The sequence below is a fragment of the Zootoca vivipara genome, chromosome 4 (assembly GCF_965207765.1).
Source record: "Zootoca vivipara chromosome 4, rZooViv2.hap1.1, whole genome shotgun sequence".
In the NCBI taxonomy this organism is placed as follows: domain Eukaryota; kingdom Metazoa; phylum Chordata; class Lepidosauria; order Squamata; family Lacertidae; genus Zootoca; species Zootoca vivipara.
The window spans coordinates 88,564,099-88,584,526 of NC_142587.1; the positions used below are offsets into that span (position 1 = coordinate 88,564,099).

Genomic DNA, 20,428 nt, shown 5'->3' on the forward strand with positions numbered 1-20,428 from the left:
TGTGTCCTAGGAGAGGGCGTGGCTAGAAGGGGTGTGGCTGGAGGGTGTGTGTCCTGGGAAGCAGTTCTTCTTACTGTGCCTGTGTTTCCCTCTTCCACACAGCTTGGGCCATTCAGTCTTTTGTTCATTGGGATTGTATCCATCCACTGCATGCACATTTTGGTGCGATGCAGCCATTACCTATCCCAAAGGTAAGCGCTGGAACTGATTCAGCTTGTCGACGGCTTAAGGGAAGTCAAAACCTGCCTCCCCTCCACTTTGCAAGATACCTTCCTTAGTTTACTTCTCGGTTTCTTGGAAGGAGGCTTATATATAACTTCAGAGTGTGCTGCAGTGGCCATATGGCTGGGGCTGGCTTTATCTGCATTTCTTGGCATTATCCGTTCTCGATGGCCCCATTTCAATTAACCTGCTTAATTTGAAATGCATGTTAGTCAATTTGGACTTTGTTTGCTGGCTGAGTGCTTTTTTTTTTTTTAAAGCAAGGCGAAACTCATTTCTGCAAAGTTGCATCTTGTTCAATAACCGTACAGTAGTTGGGAAATAATCAGTATTTTCTTTTCTCGTTCATGCTAGATTGAAAAAAACTACCTTAGGGTATAGCGACACAGTTAGCTATGCAATGGAAGTGGGTCCCTTTAACGTATTGCAGAAACGAGCTTCTTGGGGAAGGTAAGCTTCTACAAGAATTTGAAACTGATCTCCCTCCTCTATCACCCTCCACTCTCCTTGCATTTTCCTTTTCAGTTCTTAAGTCTGATTGTAGAGCCCTTCAATACCAATATGAGTTGCTTTGGGAGGCAGTCATTTCCTGAAAAGTAGGATAGAATCATAGAATTGGAAGGGAAGTTGGAAGGGACCCCTGAGGGTCATCTTGTCCAACCCCCTGCAATGCAGGAATCTTCTTGTCTGACACGGAACTCGAACCCATGACCCTGGGATTAAGAGTCTCATGCTCTACCAACTGAGCTATCCCATAGGATGAGAACGCAGTACAGTGGTGCCTCGCTAGACGAATTTAATTCGTTCCACGGGTCTTTTCTTATAATGAAAAATTCGTCTAGCGAATCCCATAGGAATGCATTGAATTTTTTTTTGAATTTTCTTTTGCCCATAGGAACGCATTAATTGAATTTCAATGCATTCCTATGGGAAACCGCGATTCGCTAGATGAATTTTTCATAAAACGAATTCGTCTAGTGAGGCAACCTCCGCTAGAAAAAACCTTTCGTTAAGCGGAAATTTCGTTAAGCAGGGCATTCGTTAAGCGAGGCACCACTGTAGATAAATAACAGTACACAGAATCTACACCGTTGCTACGGTATTAAATTATTGCTATTATTCGGTTTCTTGCCTACCCTTCACCATAAGGAGGGGGTGCAAAAATATAATGTTCCGATCAGAATAGAATAGAATAGAATAGAATAGAATAATTTATTGGCCAAGTATCAACCATACTTGGAATTTTGCTTCGACTACATTGCAATGTAAAGAAAAAACGTACCTCATACAAACACTGTTCCCCTCACAATACAACAGCACAGCGAAAAGACCCCATACCACCAACTGGCCTCCCTTCCGCCCACAACTACAGATTCAACAATTTGATGGCACAAGGAAAAATGCTATTCCTGTGCTTAGATGTTTTTGTATATAGAGTCCTGTACCGACGTCCGGATGGGAGTAAATCAAACAGGTGATGACCAGGATGCGAAGGGTCTACAGCAATTCTCTCTGCTCTCTTCCTGACTCGAGCGGCATAAAGTGTCTCAGATAAAACCTTTTACAATCAGAAGGCTAGGGTGGGTATGAAAAATTATGAATCACAGGCTTCGAAGGCCAGGATAAAGACATGTTTCGTAGTTTGCTAAAGTTATGTAATGAAGGTGCCCTTACGTGTTGGAAGGGAATTTTGCAGCTCATATAGGTGGTGTTGTGTTGCTGGTTTCATAAAAAAAAAATAGGTACCGTGTTTCCCCTTTTTTAAGACATCGTCTTATAACTTTTTTTCCTCAAAAAAACACAGGGTGGCTTAGTTTCGGTGGGGTGTCTTATTTTTTTATTGCCGGTATGGTATTTATGGCTCAGGGCGCCGCTGGGCTCTCTTGAGTGCTCGGTGCTGCAGCAGCCACTGGTTCCGGGTGGCGGGGCGGCAGGCGTCTTTGACCAGGCCAGGCGGAGGCCGCTGGCTCAGGCGCTCCGCCCGCTGCTGCAGGGCGCTCCAAGCTCCTTGGCTGGGCCAGGCAAGGAAGAAGCAGTGAGCCCAGCGGTGGCGGCAAGCACGGAAGCAGTAGGGACGCTCTTGGAGCGCCGCTTCACAGCTGATCGCGCTCCTGCAGTGCCGGCCGCATGGAGTGACTCTGTGAGTGGAGGTGCCTGTGGGGGTTGGTTTCCGCGGCGTGGAAGTATGGCTTATTTTCGGGGTATGTCTTATATTTCTCAAATCCTTAAAAACCCTGCCATGGCTTACTTTATGACTATGTATTAAAAAAGGGGAAACAGGGTATTGGGGGGAGGCGTAAGTTTAATGTAGGCAAAATCCCCAGGCTCTTTTGTCCCCAAAAAAGGCATCCTTCAAGATCTCCACGGATCACGATAACCTAGTCACTTTAGGTAAAGGTAAAGGTAAAGGGACCCCTGACCATTAGGTCCAGTCGTGACCGACTCTGGGGTTGCGCGCTCATCTCGCATTATTGGCCGAGGGAGCCGGCGTATAGCTTCCAGGTCATGTGGCCAGCATGACAAAGCCGCTTCTGGCAAACCAGAGCAGCACATGGAAACACCGTTTACCTTTCCGCTGTAGCGGTTCCTATTTATCTACTTGCATTTTGACGTGCTTTCGAACTGCTAGGTTGGCAGGAGCTGGGACCAAGCAACGGGAGCTCACCCCGTCACTGATCAGCAAGCCCTAGGCTCAGTGGTTTAACCACAGCGCCACCTGGGTCCCTTAGTCACTTTACCTTTAATCAAATGCAGATGCATTTTAGGTAATGGAGTTGGCATTCACAGCCTACTGATGCAAACGCCGGCAAAAGTGATATTGTTATTGCAGGCACTGTGGCGCTGTGACCTAGAATCATAGAACGGTACAGTTGGAAGGGACCACATGGGTCATCTAGTCCAGCCCCCCTGAAATGCAGGAATCTTTTTGCCCAAGGTGGGGCTTGAACCCACAACCCCCGAGATCAAGAGTCTCATGCTCTACCGACTGAGCTATCCAGTATCTAGCATGCCCCAATTACTGAATCGTATGGCTCTGGGAATGGAAAGCAGGGGCGAGCAGAGAGTGGATGTATTCTGAATCTGACTGCTCCGTACTGAAGTGGGGTCCTTGAAGGGTTGCAACTGGATTAGGGGGAGGGGGTGGCTCCCACCATTCCTCCTCAGTACAGCCCTGACAACCGGGGAGGGCTGCTTTATATCAACATGGGCTGAAGCGAGCCTGTTGTGATGACTCAGGACAAGTTACAGAATCCAAGATTCATATCGCCAGTACCTTTAAAAAAAAAAGTTTCAAAGTAAATTGTATTAGCATCTATCATGTGGGTTTGCTTAACCGGTTCTGCACGACTACTCATTAGCTCGATGAACTGATGAACTGATGAACTGATCAGCACATCTTTTATATACTTCTGGCATGGACCCAGAATGAATTCATAATATATCCATTCCTCCACCCTCTCCAAGGAATTTGGAACAGTGTACGTGTGTTTCTGGTCCAAGCTGAACATCCTGTCTATCACACTCATGCTTGAAATTTCACATGCTAAAAATGGGTAAAGATTTCCCAAATTCTGAATCAGAGATTGGAAACATCACCCAAGTGTTGCTCCCACCATGCTTGTATTCTCCCCACTCTCCCTTTTGAAGACTCCCAGTGATCTCTAATTCATCCACTGAGGTCTGCATAGCTTTGCTTTAGCACTGCTGCACCCCTGTTTGCTCCCAGGCCTTCTGCTGAGTCGTCCCTGTCTGATTTGCCCTGTAAATTTGCCCTGTAAATTTGCCCTGTATTTGCCCTGTAATTTGCCCTGTATTTGCCCTGATTTGCCCTGTTAATCAAATGTGCACAACACCAACCCATCAACGGTCTCTCTTGCGCGGGTGTGAAATCTGCCTGGAGACTTCACTGAACACTTTGATCCTTGTGGTTCAGGGAGTACTAACAGGTTTAGGAAAGCTCGACGTCAACCTGGATTTAATGCCTGTTTTAAGAGAAACATATCTCTGTCCTTGCACTGACTAACTGGTCTGTTTCCATTTCCCTTCCTTAAAAAGAGAAAGAAAAAAAGGGAAGATTTTCCCACCACTATACAGTGGTGCCTCGCTTAACGAATGCCCTGCTTGACGAAATTTCTGCTTAACGAAAGAATTTTTCTAGTAGAGGTTGCCTCGCTAGACGAATGCATTCTATGAAAAATTCGTCTAGCAAATCGCGGTTTCCCATAGGAATGCATTGAAATTCAATTAATGCGTTCCTATGGGCAAATAAATAAATAAATAAATAAAAATTCAATGCATTCCTATGGGATTCGATAGACGAATTTTTCGTTATAAGAAAAGACCTGTGGAACGAATTAAATTCGTCTAGCGAGGCACCACTGTATTTTGATTTTATGTACGTTGCCTAGTCAGTGTAGGCGCTCCAGAAGGAAGGTAGCAAATTGCTGTTTTGCAGGAAAAGCTTCATTTGATTGCATACAACTCCTCAGTGCATTGGATGTGACCTCCAAATCTTTGCCTCCCCGCAGTTAAACACTAGTTAACTTGAGTTTTCTCTCGTTGCGCCACTGCAGATATGTTGTGGACTTCTTCCTTGTGATTACACAGCTGGGCTTCTGCAGCGTTTATATCGTGTTCTTGGCAGAAAACGTGAAACAAGTAAGCAAATAAATTTATCCATGGAATTGATATTGCACCTGTCTTCCTGAAGGAGCCCAGGGTTAAAAAAAGGATGCGGAATTTGAAAAAACAAAACCAAACACATTCTGAAAGCTGTTACAACTGGAAACATTATTTCCTCCAGTGATCTTGGGGTTGCTAGGGAAAGTATTCTTCAGCCATCCAATCCCTGGGTAGACAGGAATGTTTTCGAATTCCTCCTGATAAAGGTACAGCACGCCAGGAAGGCATCCCACAAATGAGGGGCCACTGCTGAAAAGGCCCACCTGAGAAAAGTCGCCGCCAGTTCAATCCAGTTCATGTTTTACTCGGAAGCCATAGCATAGTGAAAGGGGATGTTCTTTGCAAGCCAAAGATCCCAAGTTCAGTTCTTTGTATCTCGAGGGCTGGGAAAAGACTCCTCTGTGAGACTCTGGAGAGCCACTGCCAGTCAGCATGGATAAGACTGGACAGTTCGTATTCATGTCAGAAGATTTGCTGTTATGGAATATTGACTCTGTAGGGGGAGCCAAAGGGCTAGCTATCAGAATGGCTATTACAGTAAATGTAATTCTATTTCTTAAAGGGAAAACTTTTTTTTCCAGTGTGCACTTGTCAACCACAGTAAACTACCCATAGTAAAAAAAAAATGTAAATTGCTGTTCCACGTCCCTTGTGTCACAGTATCTCTATTCGAAACCATGGGTGCCGCCTTCCTCCGCAATGAACTTCCGCGTGCTGGTAGAGACTCTTCTGTTTGCAAAGCAAATGCATGGTGAACCTGTAATGTCTGAGGAATTACTCTCTTCCTTCGGCTTTCTCTGATGTACTGGAAGGAGGGAGTAATGGAAAGGGTGTTGCTTCTGAATACCTGTTTCTGGGAATTGTTACTGTGCTCAAGATGACCACAGGATACTGAACTAGTTGGGCTTTTGGGCCTGATTGAGTAACCAGGCTGCTCCTCCTCCTCCTCTTCCTTTATACAGTGCCATTAATTATTATTATTAATATTTATACCCCGCCCATCTGACTGGGTTGCCCCAGGCTACTCTGGGCAGCTTCCAGCACATACAAACACATAATAAAACACCCAGCATTAATAGGAATAGTAAAAAAGTCACAATAACTTTACAGTAAACAAATTATATCAAACAAACCAACATTAAACAATCCATCAGAATCTAATAGTAAACAGTAAAACTAAACACCAGCGAGTAATAATGAAACAATTATTGGACATGGACCTTTGTAAAGTAGTAGAGGATAGGATCCTGCCCCAAGGAGCTTATAATCTGAAATGCAACACAAAAGGAGGGGACTGTTATAAATGGAGAACAAGGGCTGGGTGATTCCTGGTTTTCAACATTGCAATATATCACCAGCTAAACATGGCGATATACCGATATACTTCCATGTCTGAAATAAGGATGGAGCTATGTAGAGGCACTGGCTGGCTTCACGGTTTTTCTCGCATTGTGATTTTGGCTTAGCACACACAAACACACACAAACATGTCATTGTTTGCGATCTATTGCCAGGTCAGAAATCATGCAACCGATTCACAATATGGTGTACAAACCAGTTTTGGGCGATATATTGCCCAGCCCTGGTGAGAACTTGAAGGGGAGGGGGGAGCGCTTTGAGCACATGGCTTGTTCCCGATCATCAAACCATGGTTGGGAGGCTGACGAAGGTGAGGCCTGAATGTCCTGCAATTTTCATAAAAATGCCCTACAATTTGGCCTCCTTTGTTTCTTGCTGTGGCAACTGCACTGAAATTTGTGGGTACAGCTTAGCTCTGGCTGCTTCTTACACCTGCTGTTCAAAAGAGCTGTTGCGTACGCCCACATGTAACACCGGTGAAAACTGTCTGTGTTGTTCTTCTGAACAGCATCTTCAGCTTGGCTTAAGCGTTAAGCTGTTCCTTTTCCATTTTCCTTTTGTGTTGAGAAGGTAAGCAGCGGCAGTTGCTGATTACTTGCAAAGAATAAGAGGGAGCAGAGTGGGCCCTTTCACCAGCTGTTCCCACCCAAGCAGTCAAGAGTGTTGCTAGGTCTTTGCAGTATTTTGGGCACAGGCCTAAAGACTTCATTTTCATAAAATCTGAATGCTGATTTGTATGTATAGTTGGAAATTTGAAATGAAAACTGTCGCCAAAGGCAAACTAAACGGCTACCTCTGCAAATCGACCCCAAGCAAGTTGTTGACACCCCACCCCAGTATTGGATTTGTGATCATTATGCTCATTTGCCTTCAGTAGATGGCCAGAGAAACACACACCAGAGATAAATCTATTCTCTGACAACAAACAGACCGCTTCACTGCAGAAGTTGGAGATGGGTACTAAGACCCACATTGTCCCAAGTTGCTTCCTCTTCATTTCCTCCTCTGTTTATTTCCCAATAGGTTCTGCTCCAAAATCAATTCAGTTTCCCCCCCTTCTTTGCTCCCAGCTTATGTCTAGATCAGTGTTTCCTAACCTTGGATCTCCAGCTGTTTTCAGACTACAATTCCCACCATCCCTGACCACTGGTCTAGCTAGCAAGGGATGATGGGAGTTGTAGTCCGGAAACAGCTGAAGACCCAACATTGGGAAACATTGGTCTCGATCAGGCATCCCCAAACTTCGGCCCTCCAGATGTTTTGGACTACAATTCCCATCATCCCTGACCACTGCTCCTGTTAGCTAGGGATCATGGGAGTTGTAGGCCAAAACATCTGGAGGGCTGCAGTTTGGGGGTGCCTGGTCTAGATTAGAAGAAGTCACCTTATTTCCCCAAATTAATTCCTACCCAGGAACCAAGATCACATCCACCCAACTTTCCCCCGAATTCATTACTGATGCGGAAACACTTGGGGCACATGGGAAAAATGGCCAGGTGCACATATCTGTAGTTCCACATGAAGAGCCCAGCTGGGTCAGGTCAAAGGTCCATCTAGGCCAGCAGTCTGTTCTCACTGTGGCCAGGCAGATGCCCACGAGAAGCCCACTGGCAGGGCCTGAGCATGACAGCACTCTCCACACCTGCAAATCCCCGTACCTGGTGTTTGGAGGCATGCTGCGTCTTAACAGTGGAGCGGGAACCTAGCTGTGAATTGACAGCTATTTCCTCTGCAAATTTGTCTAATCCTCTTTCAAAGCCATCCAAGCTGGCAGCCATCACTGCAGCTTGCAGGAGTGAATTCTGTAGTTTGGCTACGCGCCATGTTCTGCAGACCCACCCCAGGATTATTTGTGTCAAGCAAAGCATCATGCCTTCTCTCTCTCTCTCTCTCTCCCTCTCCCTCTCCCTCTCCCTCTCTCTCTCTCTCTCTCTCTCTCTCTCCCTCTCCCTCTCCCTCTCCCTCTCCCTCTCTCCCTCTCTCCCTCTCTCCCTCTCTCCCTCCCTCCCTCCCTCTCTCCCTCTCTCCCTCTCCCTCTCCCTCTCCCTCCCTCCCTCTCCCCCCCACATCTTTCTCTATAGCACTTGTGGTCTTCCTTTTGATGCTGCTGCCATTACTGACTTGAATAAGAACCACAGACAGAGTTACACTTACGCAGTGGGGCTCTCTAGACTCACCCTTTCCTGCTGCAGCCTTGGGTGCCCCCTGAAAAGTGGTCCCTCTGGAAGTCCGAGGGACTTTCTGCAAGGGTGTGCTAACAACACAGATCAAGGGGCTGCAGTTGGGGGACGAGGGGAATTGGAGACCCCCACTTTGTACGAGCAAGGGCTCTTTTGCTACCAAGCCGCTGTCTCATTTCTGTTCTTCAGGCAGTGTCCTGCAGTATTCTGCTGTACTTCGGAGCTGCCCGAGAGTGAAGGCTGCGCACACCTATTAATACTAATAGCAATTCATTATTCATCTGAATGTTGCTCCAAGCTTCCATAAGCTACCCCAGCGGCTTCGGAAAGCCATCTCTGCTCTCCTTTTTGCCATTGGTTTGTTTGGGAAGGATGTTGCTACCTTTCATGAGTGTTGAGCTCCTTCAGAGCCTTTCCTGCAACTTGTCCACAACCCTACTTGAGAGCCAGTCTTAGGGCTGCCTGCCTGTTGGGTTGTTTGCATTATTTGCAGGCTTCTTTTGCTCTTACCGCCATTGACTACCTTAGGCGGTACAACTGCACAGACTGCATGTAAGCTTTTAAGTATAATGTTTGGTGTAAGTCATGTGAAAAAAGAAAGCCCTCTTTTTTGACAGTGTTGAGGACAGCAAGACTATTGCATGGACGACAATCTTGCATGACGAAATCACTATGTTGGAAGCATTGTTTTGTCAAGTTATTTCTGACTATGTGTGGTGTAGTGTAGTGTAGTGGTTAAGAGTGGTAGACTCCTAATCTGGTGAACCGGGTTCGCGTCCCTGCTCCTCCACATGGTGACCTTGGACTAGTCACACTTCTCTGAAGTCTCTCAGCCCCACTCACCTCACAGAGTGTTTGTTGTGGGAGAGGAAGGGAAAGGAGAATGTTAGCCACTTTGAGACTCCTTCGGGTAGTGATAAAGCGGGATATCAAATCCAAACCCCTCTTCGTTGTCGTCTTCTTCTTCTTCTTCTTCTTCTTCTTCTTCTTCTTCTTCTTCTGTGTGGGGAGAGTGGGATAATGTTTACCATGGCCTGGCCCGACATGACTAACCCTGTGATGTGACGCACTGGAGGAAATTGCCATTGCTTCAAAGTGATGGTGAGCGAGTGGTTGGAGAGGCTGATGATATTGAGTCTGACATTGCGAAGGAGACTAGGTTAGGCAGAAGATGAGTCACACGTCTACCAATCATCTTATCACAATCAGCAGTAAACTTGCTCAGCCCCAGACGAAATGTGGGAGAACGAGGAGGCGGTGGGTTGCTCTTTCATGGTTGTTTTGTTAACTTCCTGCGTGTGTGTCTCTGTTCAGGCTGTCTGCTTTTCAGTCCTGGCTGTGCTGCAATTGGCAAATCGGATATTTTGCCCGTCATGTAACATGGCATCCTTGAAGTTAGTGAAGTGCAACCATTTTGCTTAACAGCAGCAGCAGCAACAATATTATTTGTACCCCGCCCATCTTACTGGGTTGCCCCAGCCACCTTGGGCAGCTTCCAACAAATACAAAAAGCATAATAAAACATCAAGCATTCAAAGCTGTTTGAGCTGCTGTCTTTGGAGCAGGCAACGAGAAGTTTGGAAGAGACCACGAGGGTCATCTTCGTTCCAACCCCATGCAATGCAGGAAAACCACTTCCGCATCCCAACGGAGGTGGTGTTGTGGGCGGGACCCTTCTGCACTCTCGCGATGGGGTTGGGAGCCCAGCCCCTCACGTGCAGGGAGTTCCCGCACACGTCACGCTCAGGCTGACCAATAAGGTCGGCTAGGGGGCAGGGCCTCACCCCCTTTAAACAGAGCGGAGGTGGGAACTCTGCCTCTTTGCCCACTTCCCCCTCAGCTGTTCGGATCATGCAATGCAGGAATCTTTCACCCAATGTGGGGCTTGAACCTTTTAAAGTTGACTGTTAACTGATACTGGTTGATCATAAAAAAAGCTTTTTAATGAATGAAAGGTATCATGGGCAGCATGTTATTTTTACACGGCTGACATTTAAAAAACGATTCCCATTTCTGCACCCTGATGATCATTATTTCAGAGAATCGTTATTCACATACACACATGCCTGGTGTCTGCTACCGGAAAGTTTTAATGTCTTAGAAGAGCATTCTCCCATCCTGGTGCTCTCCTGATACTTTTGGATGGCAGCTCTCATCAGCTGAACCAGCCAATGCTTGCTGTTTTGTTCCAGACATCTGTAGCACACCAAGATGGGGAAGGCTATCTCAGAGGCACTCATCCACAGGAGCTAATGCCTCTCCTAAGGTGCCGCCTGGTCTGGGATGCATGTGTCAAAACACTGCACGCTTTCCTCCTTCGGAACTTGTTTTTATTGTCCAGAATCAAATGTGTGCAGGTTTCACAGGCAAAAACTCGCTTTGATTGACCAAGATTTCTTTGGTTGTATGGCAACTGTGCAGAAAACGAAAAGGCTGCAGCTTGTCAGTGATGGATTGGGTATTTAAGGGGTGAGATGATGTTTCAGGTATCCCTCCCCAAACTACAGGGCTTTATACACCAGAACTAGCACCTTTAGCTTACCCTGATAGCTAATTGGCATAAAGGAGGTCTAAGACAGGGGTCGGCAAAGTTTTTGTGGCTTGGGCTGGTTCACGGTCCCACAGATGGGCTGGAGTGCGCACGCACACACGCATGCGCAAACACTATTTCCGCCGCTCTGTCCGGTGCGGAGGAGGTGTGCGCAGCTTCCCATTGGCTGCAGGAGCTTCCTGCAGCCAATGGGAAGCCAGCCAGCATCGCGGAAGCCGGTCCCCGCTCTGCTCCGTGCATGGGAGCCAACGGAGTGGGTGGCAGCGTGTCCATGGGCCGGTTAAACAACCCCCATGGGCCGCTTGTGGTCCATGGGCCTTAGGTTGCCGACCCCTGGTCTTAAGAGCTGAACATAAAGGTGCCCTCTCCTGGGAAGACAAGGCATTTCCCTCATTTTGAAACTACAACCCGTGCTAATTTCAGTCATTTAAAAATAACCCGTATTGTTTCTTGCAGGTTCACGAAGGGATTGTTGGAAATAAATCTGGTGCGAACGCCACAGGAATCAGTGGCCCCTCGGACAAAAGGACTATTGACCTGCGAATATATATGCTGTGTTTTCTCCCTTTTACTATCCTCTTGGTCTTCATCCGCGATCTTCGGAGTCTGTCTGTGCTCTCACTTCTCGCAAACATAGCCATGGCCATCAGTCTTGTAATCATTTATCAATATGTTATCCAGGTGAGTAAGGACCTGCTTCTGCACTCATTTTTCTTTTCTTCCTCCCAGCGTCACACTTGGGGGGGCTGCGCTTTGCCTCACGGGTGATAATCCATTTTGGGATTGCTTTAGCTGGAAGCATACACAGAGCTAGGTGTGAAGAGCCCTGCGGGCTGCGAGCAAAGGCTGATCCAGTCCACTCTTCCTTTCCCCACATCTGGCCAACCAGATGGCAGGTAGAAAGGTAAAAGGTAACGGGCCCCTGGACAGTTAAGTCCAGTCAAAGGTGACTATGGGGTTGCAGTGCTCATCTCGGTTTCAGGCCGAGGGAGCCGGTGTTTGTCCACAGACAGCTTTCCGGGTCATGTGGCCAGCATGACTAAACCGCTTCTGGTGCAGCGGGACACCGTAATGGAAACCAGAGTGCACGGAGATGCCATTTACCTTCCCGCCACAGCAGTACCTATTTATCTACTTGCACTGGCATGCTTTCGAACTGCTAGGTTGGCAGGTGCTGGGATAGAGCAACAGGAGCTCACCCCGTCGTGGGGATTTGAACCGCCGACCTTTCCGATCGGCAAGCCCAAGAGGCTCACTGGTTCAGACCACAGCAAGCAGGGCATGAAGGGAATAGCCTTGCCTTGCTGCTGTTCCCAAGGAACTGGCATTCAGAACCATGCCGCCTCTTATCCTGGAAGCACTCAGTAGCCATTGTGACTAGCAGCTTCTGATCAATAGCCTTGTCTCCTGCAACTGAAAAAGTCTCGGCTTAATTCCCAGCCCATCTTCATTGCATATGTGTAATGAAACTTTCAGCCCCATGTTGTGTGTGGGTTAGGGGGTGGATGGAGATTAGTGAAAACAACAAGAGGAGCTGACAGTTCTGAGTGATGCATCCGGTGGCTAGCCAGAACCAACACCGCTGAATGACAACGACCTTTTAGCCGACTTGTTCAGATTCACTCATCTGTTTAAAGGTCATCGTGATTCACCACCACATTTCCATTACTTAGGAAATACAGGGCAATTACCTTTTTCTTTGTGCATTTTTAAGGGGCAATGCTGACTTGTCCATTAGCGAGCCTTAAGGGGCCCAAGATTTCAACCACAAGATTGTGTGCTTCTTGCCTTGCACAGGAACCCCCCTGCCCCACTCCCCAATTATAGTTGGGCGTTTTTAACAGGTAGAACACAAACCTGGCATGCGCCGAACCCAAGCATTTGGTATGGATGCTACCAGTCTAGGTAGAGTAGTGCCGGGCGATGTATTGATACATTGCCCCAAAATGGTTTGAAATCCACATAGTGGATATCGGTTTCATAATATTTGACATGGCGATACATAGCGAATCGCAATGTGTGTGTGTGCTTTGTAAAAAAGTGTGATACAGTATGGGAAAAACCGTGAAGCCAGTCATCGCTTCTCTCATGATTCCTGCTGCCCCTGTTGCTGTGTACTATAAAATAACAGTTGTAACAATACGTTAAAGCAGAGCTTTCCAAACATTTCATGTTGGTGACACACTTTTTAGACACGCATCATTTTGCACCGCAGTAATTCAGTTTTACTAGCAAACCAGAGGTTAAACTAACCCCTTTCCAGCCCCGGGAGGAGTGTTCGTCCGACACACCTACACACTGCAGCAGACACACTAACAGGTCACAACACACAGTTTGGAAAGCTTTGTGTTAAAGATAAGTAAAATGTATCGGTTTTAGACCCCTAAGTAGTAGTAGTTGCCCATTCGCCTCTTGATAGTTACATCCTTCTTTCAGACGTTGTGATATGTTTGTATACCGTCGTACTTTGGATGTCGAACGGAATCCTTTCCGGAAGTCCCTTCGACTTCTGAAAACATTCGACAACCAAGGTGTGGCTTCTGATTTGCTGCAGGAGCTTCCGGCACTCAATCAGAAGCCGCGGAAGCCGTGTCGGCTTCCAAAAAAACATTTGCAAATCAGAACACTTACTTCTGGGTTTGCAGCGTTCGGGAGCCAAAGTAGATGAGTACCAAGGCGTTCGACAACCAAGGTATGACTGTATCGCGATGTTTAGCTGGTGATATATCATGATGTTGAAAACCAGATATCACCCAGCCTATGTAGAGTATAATTTTGGTATACTGGTACTAAATGACTCCACATAAGAAAAACCTGGCTGCTGGATCAGACCAGTGACCCATGCATCTTGTTCTCGCCAATGAGATGGCTATGGGAAACTTGCAACAGAACCTGAGCGTAATAGCACTTCCCCCCAGTCGCAGTTCCTTGCAGCTGGTATTCAGAAGCTTCCGTCCTCCAACAGTGGAGATTTTTTGCCATTGGGCTGTGCTAGTGCACTCAAATGGCCCAGCTCTTCCACACATATTCAGTAGTTTCCCACCTACTAACGCACCTAGAAGATGTCCAGATTTGCCTCTTACCTACTTGTATCTAGTTTCCTGGATAAATCGGGGCTAACTTCAGTTATTCATACCTTAGGCTGCAATCCTAGCTCTGCTTCCTTGGGGAGTAATATAGATAATACAATGGTGGTTGGTCTAATTACGGCTGGAGAGGGGGGGCGGTCTATAGGAAGGAAGTTGAGCAGTTGGTGGAGTGGTGCAGGGAAAACAATATTCCTTAATTTAAAGAAAACAAAAGAGGTAATTGTGGATTTTAGGAAATGCACATTGAATATTCAACCACTTAATATCGAGGGGAAGTGTGTGCAACAGGCCTCAGTGTTTCGATTTCTGGGAATGGAGTTGAGAGATGATCCAACATGGGGAGCAAATAGCAAAGACCTGATGAAGAGAGCACAGAAGAGGCTATACTTTCTGAGAATCCTCCGGAAAAACAATCTCTCAAAGGACCTGCTGAGGGCATTTTACCACTCTACTGTAGAAAGTGTATTAACCTATGGTCTGTCTGTGTGGTTTGGGAGTTGCACGGTTGGGGAAAGAACAGCGCTGTCCAGGGTCGTAAAGACTGCGGACAGGATAATTTGGGTGCACTCTTCCTACTTTGGATCAAATCTATGCCTCCAGGTGCTATAAGAAAGCTGCAGATATTGTGCAGGATAGTGTGCACCCAGGAAATGATCTCCTTCAGCTTCTGCCTTCTGGAAGGAGGTATAGGGTCATAAAGAAATAGCTTCTATCCAAGAGCGATTTCGATTTTGAATGCAGCGAAAGGCAGTCTGTGAGGGAGGGTCTGTATTCAGTTATGGGGCATCAGAGTTTTAGGGGGTAAATCAGGAGGGGTATTAGAGTTTTTTAGGGGGTTAATTATGTATAGGTGGGATGGGTAGCGAGTCGATACGTATTTTTTTTTTAAATAGTAGGCTGATGGTTGTAAGTTTGATGTAGAAGTTCAATTTTGTTGTTCTTTTTTTTAGTAATAATTTTTATTGCATTTTTACACAAACAGAAAAATAGAAAAATACATTACAATAAGGACACTAAAAGAAAAAGAAAAAACAAAAAGCAAAAAAAGCAAATACTTATTCCTAATTTTCGTCTCACATTTTATAAAGGGACCTCCTCGGGCTCCCGTCCACTGTGGTTCACTAGCATGCATCATTTTAGCAATTTCTATACCAATATAATCACCTCATATAATCTTATTTTGCATCATACACATAACATATTCCTCATTTCCACAGTTTAATTTTGACCTAATTCTGATCTTAATATATAACTTTTGCATATATTTTTAAATACATCTTAAAATCTTTCCATTCTACTTCTGTCGCTTCTTCCCCCCGGTTACGGATTCTTCCGGTCATCTCAGCCAGTTCCATAAACTCCATCATCTTCATCTGCCAGTCGTCGATTGTTGGTATTTCATGGGATTTCCAGTTCTTTGCTAATAACATTCTAGCCGCTGCTGTGGCATACATAAATTTTTTTACATTTCTCTTTGGGATCTCTTTGCCTATTATGCCCAATAGAAATGCTTCTGGTTTTTTTTGACAAATGTGCTTTTCAACACCTTCTTCATTTCATTATAAATCTTTTCCCAGAAGTCACTTACTATTGGGCACGTAATTTTGTTGTTCTGCACAGGACAGTGGCAGTAAAGATTATCATATCGTATCGAGTAAGCACGATTGAATCCAGTGGTATTGTACTTCTGAGAAGACATGCTTAGGGCTGCGACCGTAGTCGTTTCTATGGGAATGTTAGGGATGTGGATTAGGATATATTATTAGATAGATCCTATCCAAGCTTGTGTTAGCAAGCTTCCAATATCAGCAGAGTGACATTCCCCTTTTGTGCGCTGCAAAGCATGTGCGTTAGATTCGCTAGAATCTCTATAACAATATTACACTTTATAGTTCAATATTACACTTCCTGGCAAAGGTCCCCTTTGTCCCTCTTAAAAGAAATACACAACACAGTGTTTATAAAATAAGATAGAGTTTACTTACAGTTTCATCCTGAGTTACAGCATAATCTCAGAAAGGCAGGCTTGCTTAGAAAAGTTACAAGTACATATACATCTAGAGACTACTTAGTAAAGTAAGACTCCATTTGGTCTCACTCTTGGCTGCAGGCCTAGAGTGAGAACCATGCTAACTGGAGATTCTCTTGAGATGTGTTCCCATCGAAGGAGGAAGTATCTAAGAGAGAGAGTGATTGCAGGCTAGGGCTTTTGTCTAATCCAACTCATTTGCATGTCTGAGGGAACAGGAACTGACCTGTAGTCAGGTGTCCCTCCAGGTGAGTTCCTGTTAGTGGACACTCTAGGAACTGTTGTGACTTGTCTGCCCCAGTGTTCCATCCCACAAACCCCTTCTCAGGCAATTCACAACATTCATTACATACGAAACAAAACATAAGCAACTTTATTCAACCACCCAAGAGTCCCAGCTTGACACGCAGGTTCTGGAAACTCTGTCTTGGCAGGGGTTTTGTTAGGATGTCTGCTGTCATCTCCGATGTGCAGCAGTACGACAGTTCGACAAGTCCATCTTGTATCATCTGGCGAACGTAGTGGTACCTGACCCCAATGTGTTTTGAGCGTGCTAGGAACTTCTCATTCTGCGCCAGCTTTAGACAGCTTTGGTTGTCCTCCAGCAGGCTTATAGGTTCCTTTCTCTCCACGCCAAAGTCTGTTAGGAGTTGGTCCAGCCAGGAAATCTCTCTGCACGCTTCTGTAGCCGCAACATATTCCGATTCTGTAGACGATAAAGCTATACATTTCTGTTTATAACTGCCCCATGTGATAGCTCCGCCCCCATACATAAAGACATGCCCGCTTGTGGATTTATAATCAGAATTATCACCCGCCCAGTCAGCATCAGTGTACCCAATGAGCTTAGGGTCACTGACAGCTGGTAACTTTAATTTACAATCCATTGTACCCTTAAGATATCGAACCACCCTCTTCACACCAACCCAATCATGCTCAGTGGGACTACTCACTTTCCTGCTGAGAATCCCTACTGCATTGGCTAAATCAGGTCTGCATGTGGTAACTAAATACAAAAGTTTACCAATTGCTGAACGATACTCTGTGTTGTTTGGCAGCAGCTTCGAATCCTCTTGGTTCTTTAAGAAGTCTGTAGCCATCGGGGTGTCGACGGGTTTTGCATCCTGCAATTGCATACTCTCCAACAGTTCAATTATCTTTTGCTTCTGATTGAGTAGAAATGAACCATCCTGTTCTCTTTCCACTTGAATCCCGAGGTAATACTCAACTGGTCCTAATTCCTTCACTTGCACTTCCTTGTTGAGGTGCTGGACTACATTTTTATAATCCCTGTCATTTGACGTTGCGATTAAAAGGTCGTCAACGAAGGCAAGAATATAAGAAAATTGTCCATTACTCTGCTTAGTGTACAAACACTTGTCAGCTTCACCTTGCTTGTACCCAAGTTTCACCAGCATTCCATGCAATTTCAAGTTCCAGGCTCTGGCTGCTTGTTTTAAACCATACAGTGCCTTTTGAAGCTTGCAAACCAAATGTGCCTCATTTGGCTTTATAAAACCTTTAGGCTGCTTCATGTAAATTTCTTCAGAAATTTCCCCATGCAAAAACGCAGTAGCTATATCGATGTGTTTCACCTCCATCCCTTTAGATGCTGCGATGCTTAAAAGTAATCTTACGCTACTGTATCTCACTGTCGGTGCAAAGACTTGGTCATAGTCGTGGCCATATTGCTGTGAAAAACCTTGTGCCACTAGTCTTGCTTTGTAACGTTGCACCTCCCCTTCTGAACCCCTTTTAACCTTGAACACCCATTTGCTCCCAATTGCTTTCTTACCAGCAGGTAATTCTGTGAGTGTCCAGGTCTTGTTCTTGTGCAGTGCGTCAATCTCCTCCTGCGCGGCTTTCCTCCAGAGACTGGCTTCGGTGGCTGGCATCTGCTCTACCTCTTCCCAAGTGGAAGGTTCTGGTGGAGACGCCGACCCTGCAAAGTAGGACAGTCGTAGTGGCGGAACGCCCTTGTTGGTTCTGGATGAGCATCTGACCTCTGGTTGTGCAACCGCATCAGCATCCTCATCCTCCTCCAACGCTGGCATGTCCACGTACAGCTCCTCCTCTTCGTCTCTGGTGCCGCCAGGGGTCTGGACCTCTGCGTCTTCTGGGGTGTCGCCTGTAGGGGGTGTTGTGACACTAGAAGGTATATTAGTTCCTTGTGCTAAAGGAAAACTTATAAACTCTTCATCTGGTGACTCTCTAGAACAGTCAATAACAGTGTTCTTTGTATCAAACTTTCCTAGTTCATCAAAATGAACCACATGGTATGGGTCTACTCTGCCACTCTTTGGATCTAGAACTCTATATCCCTTTCCTCCAGGAGCATATCCAACCAGGATACCTGCTTTTGCTCTGGAGTCAAGCTTGTGTCTGCGCTCTTTGGGCACGTGGTAATAACAGACACTTCCAAACACACGTATGTGCTGCAGACTTGGGACTCTCCCGTGCCAAAGTTCAAATGGTGTGCGTTCTGCACCCTTTGTAGGCAATCTGTTTTGCAAATAAATCGCCGTATTCGCCGCTTCACCCCATAGCTTCTGTGACAAGTTGGCCTCTTTTAACATGCACCTTGTCATCTCCATAATAGACCTAAACTTTCTCTCAGCAATGGAGTTCTGTTGAGGCGTGTAAGCAACTGTAGTTACATGTGCTATGCCTTCTTGTGCCATGATGGCCTTCATCTGCCGTGAGCAAAACTCTCCACCATTATCCGAAATTAAGGTGGAAGGAGCTCTCTGGAATTTGTTCTTCACCATGTTTAAGTACAGTTTGAACAATTCCGGTGTCTGACTCTTTTCCTCTAGAAAATATCCAACACAATATCTTGAGAAGTCATCTATAAATATCAGAATGTACTTATTGTTTCCTAGGGAAGGTACATTCAGCGGACCACATAGGTCAGTATGAACAGTGTCCATGACTTTTGTGCTTCTCTTCTCTGTACAACGTGGGAAGGAAGGCTTGACTGCCTTTTCAGTTATGCAAGTTGTACAGTTTGGCATTGGTGTACTGCAATTCTTTACCTGTAGACCTTTTACCAGATTTTCCTTCTGCATTTTCAGGATAAGGTTGGTATCCCTGTGTCCAAGCCTTTTGTGCCAGAGTTCCAGATCTGGTTGATCCTTTCTGCTGGGTTGTGCAACCCTTGCAGACTCATTCTCTGAAATATCAATCTCATACACATCATTGATTAGTTTGGCTTGAATAAACACTTCACCATCTTTTATCACATTGCATTGTCCATTTTTAAATATAATTTCAAAACCTTTCTTGTCCAAGCTAGACACACTTATTAGATTACAGTTCAGCTTTGGTGCATACTTAACATTACTCACTGTAGTATCAAAAGACTCATTGTTCACTTTGAAATTCAAGTTCAAAGATCCTGCACCTATTGACTTTATAACATTTCCATCAGCAATTTCAATCTCAGACTGTTTATTATTGTCTATTTCATTGAAATATTCCCTTTTGTAACAGAAGTGGCTGCTTGCTGCACTGTCCAGAAGCCACTTATTGCGCTTTCCTTCACAGCTCTGGAAAGCTACATTTCTTTCTTGCAATATCATTGCACGCCCACGACCCCCCTTCTTTTCGCCTTTTGGTGGAAAGGGGCGGGATTTATTCCTAGGTGCCCGGCATTCCTTCGCCATGTGCCCTTTTAAATTGCAGTTAAAGCAAATTATTTCCTTTGGCGTTTGTCTGGACCTTTGAAAATGCTTGGAAGCATAATTAGTGTCCTTTCTCCCTGTATTCCTTTCTAAAGAATCAAGGTAATCTCTGCATTCCTCTCTCAAATGATCAATCAGTTCTTCAAAAGTCAGGTCCTTTTTGTGATCCATGCAACTCTTGAATGAACTGAAGCTTGGTCCTAGAGATGCTATCAAAAATGAAACCTTTGTTTCTTCATCAAGGGCTTTAGGAGTAAGATCAATCCTCTGAACAATTTCACTAAATTTGCTGATATGGTCAGTGAATTCTTCTCTTGAATTCATCCTCAGCGCAGTTAATTTGCTCATCAAATTCCTGTAGGAGTTCTTAGTAGATGCTCCATACCTGCGCTCAATATCTTTTAAGATTTTAGCTGCATCATCTTTGCTATTAACTGATGTTAGATGCCTGTTGCGAAGTCCACTCAAAATTATGTATCTGGCCTCGCTGTTCATGCGTTTCCAAGTTGCTATCTTGGCTAAATCCTCTGCTGTTGTGCCAGTAGGCATAGGTTTTTCAATGGCATCCAAAACATTCCTTGCATCTAAAAATGCTATCAGGCGTTGTTTCCAAAATACATAATTGTCATCAT

General features: G+C 45.4%; 1 protein-coding gene across 3 annotated transcripts in view; it reads left to right on the top strand.

The window, feature by feature from the left end:
* SLC36A4 (solute carrier family 36 member 4) overlaps positions 1–20,428 on the top strand; it is a 96,807-nt gene that overhangs the window by 15,400 nt on the left and 60,979 nt on the right. For all 3 annotated transcript variants that reach the window (XM_060273883.2, XM_060273884.2, XM_088668416.1), the window contains exons 4-7: positions 103–191; positions 577–672; positions 4,797–4,881; positions 11,452–11,676. In XM_060273883.2, the coding sequence (XP_060129866.2) occupies positions 103–191; positions 577–672; positions 4,797–4,881; positions 11,452–11,676 (495 nt within the window). The remainder of the gene's footprint in view (positions 1–102; positions 192–576; positions 673–4,796; positions 4,882–11,451; positions 11,677–20,428) is intronic.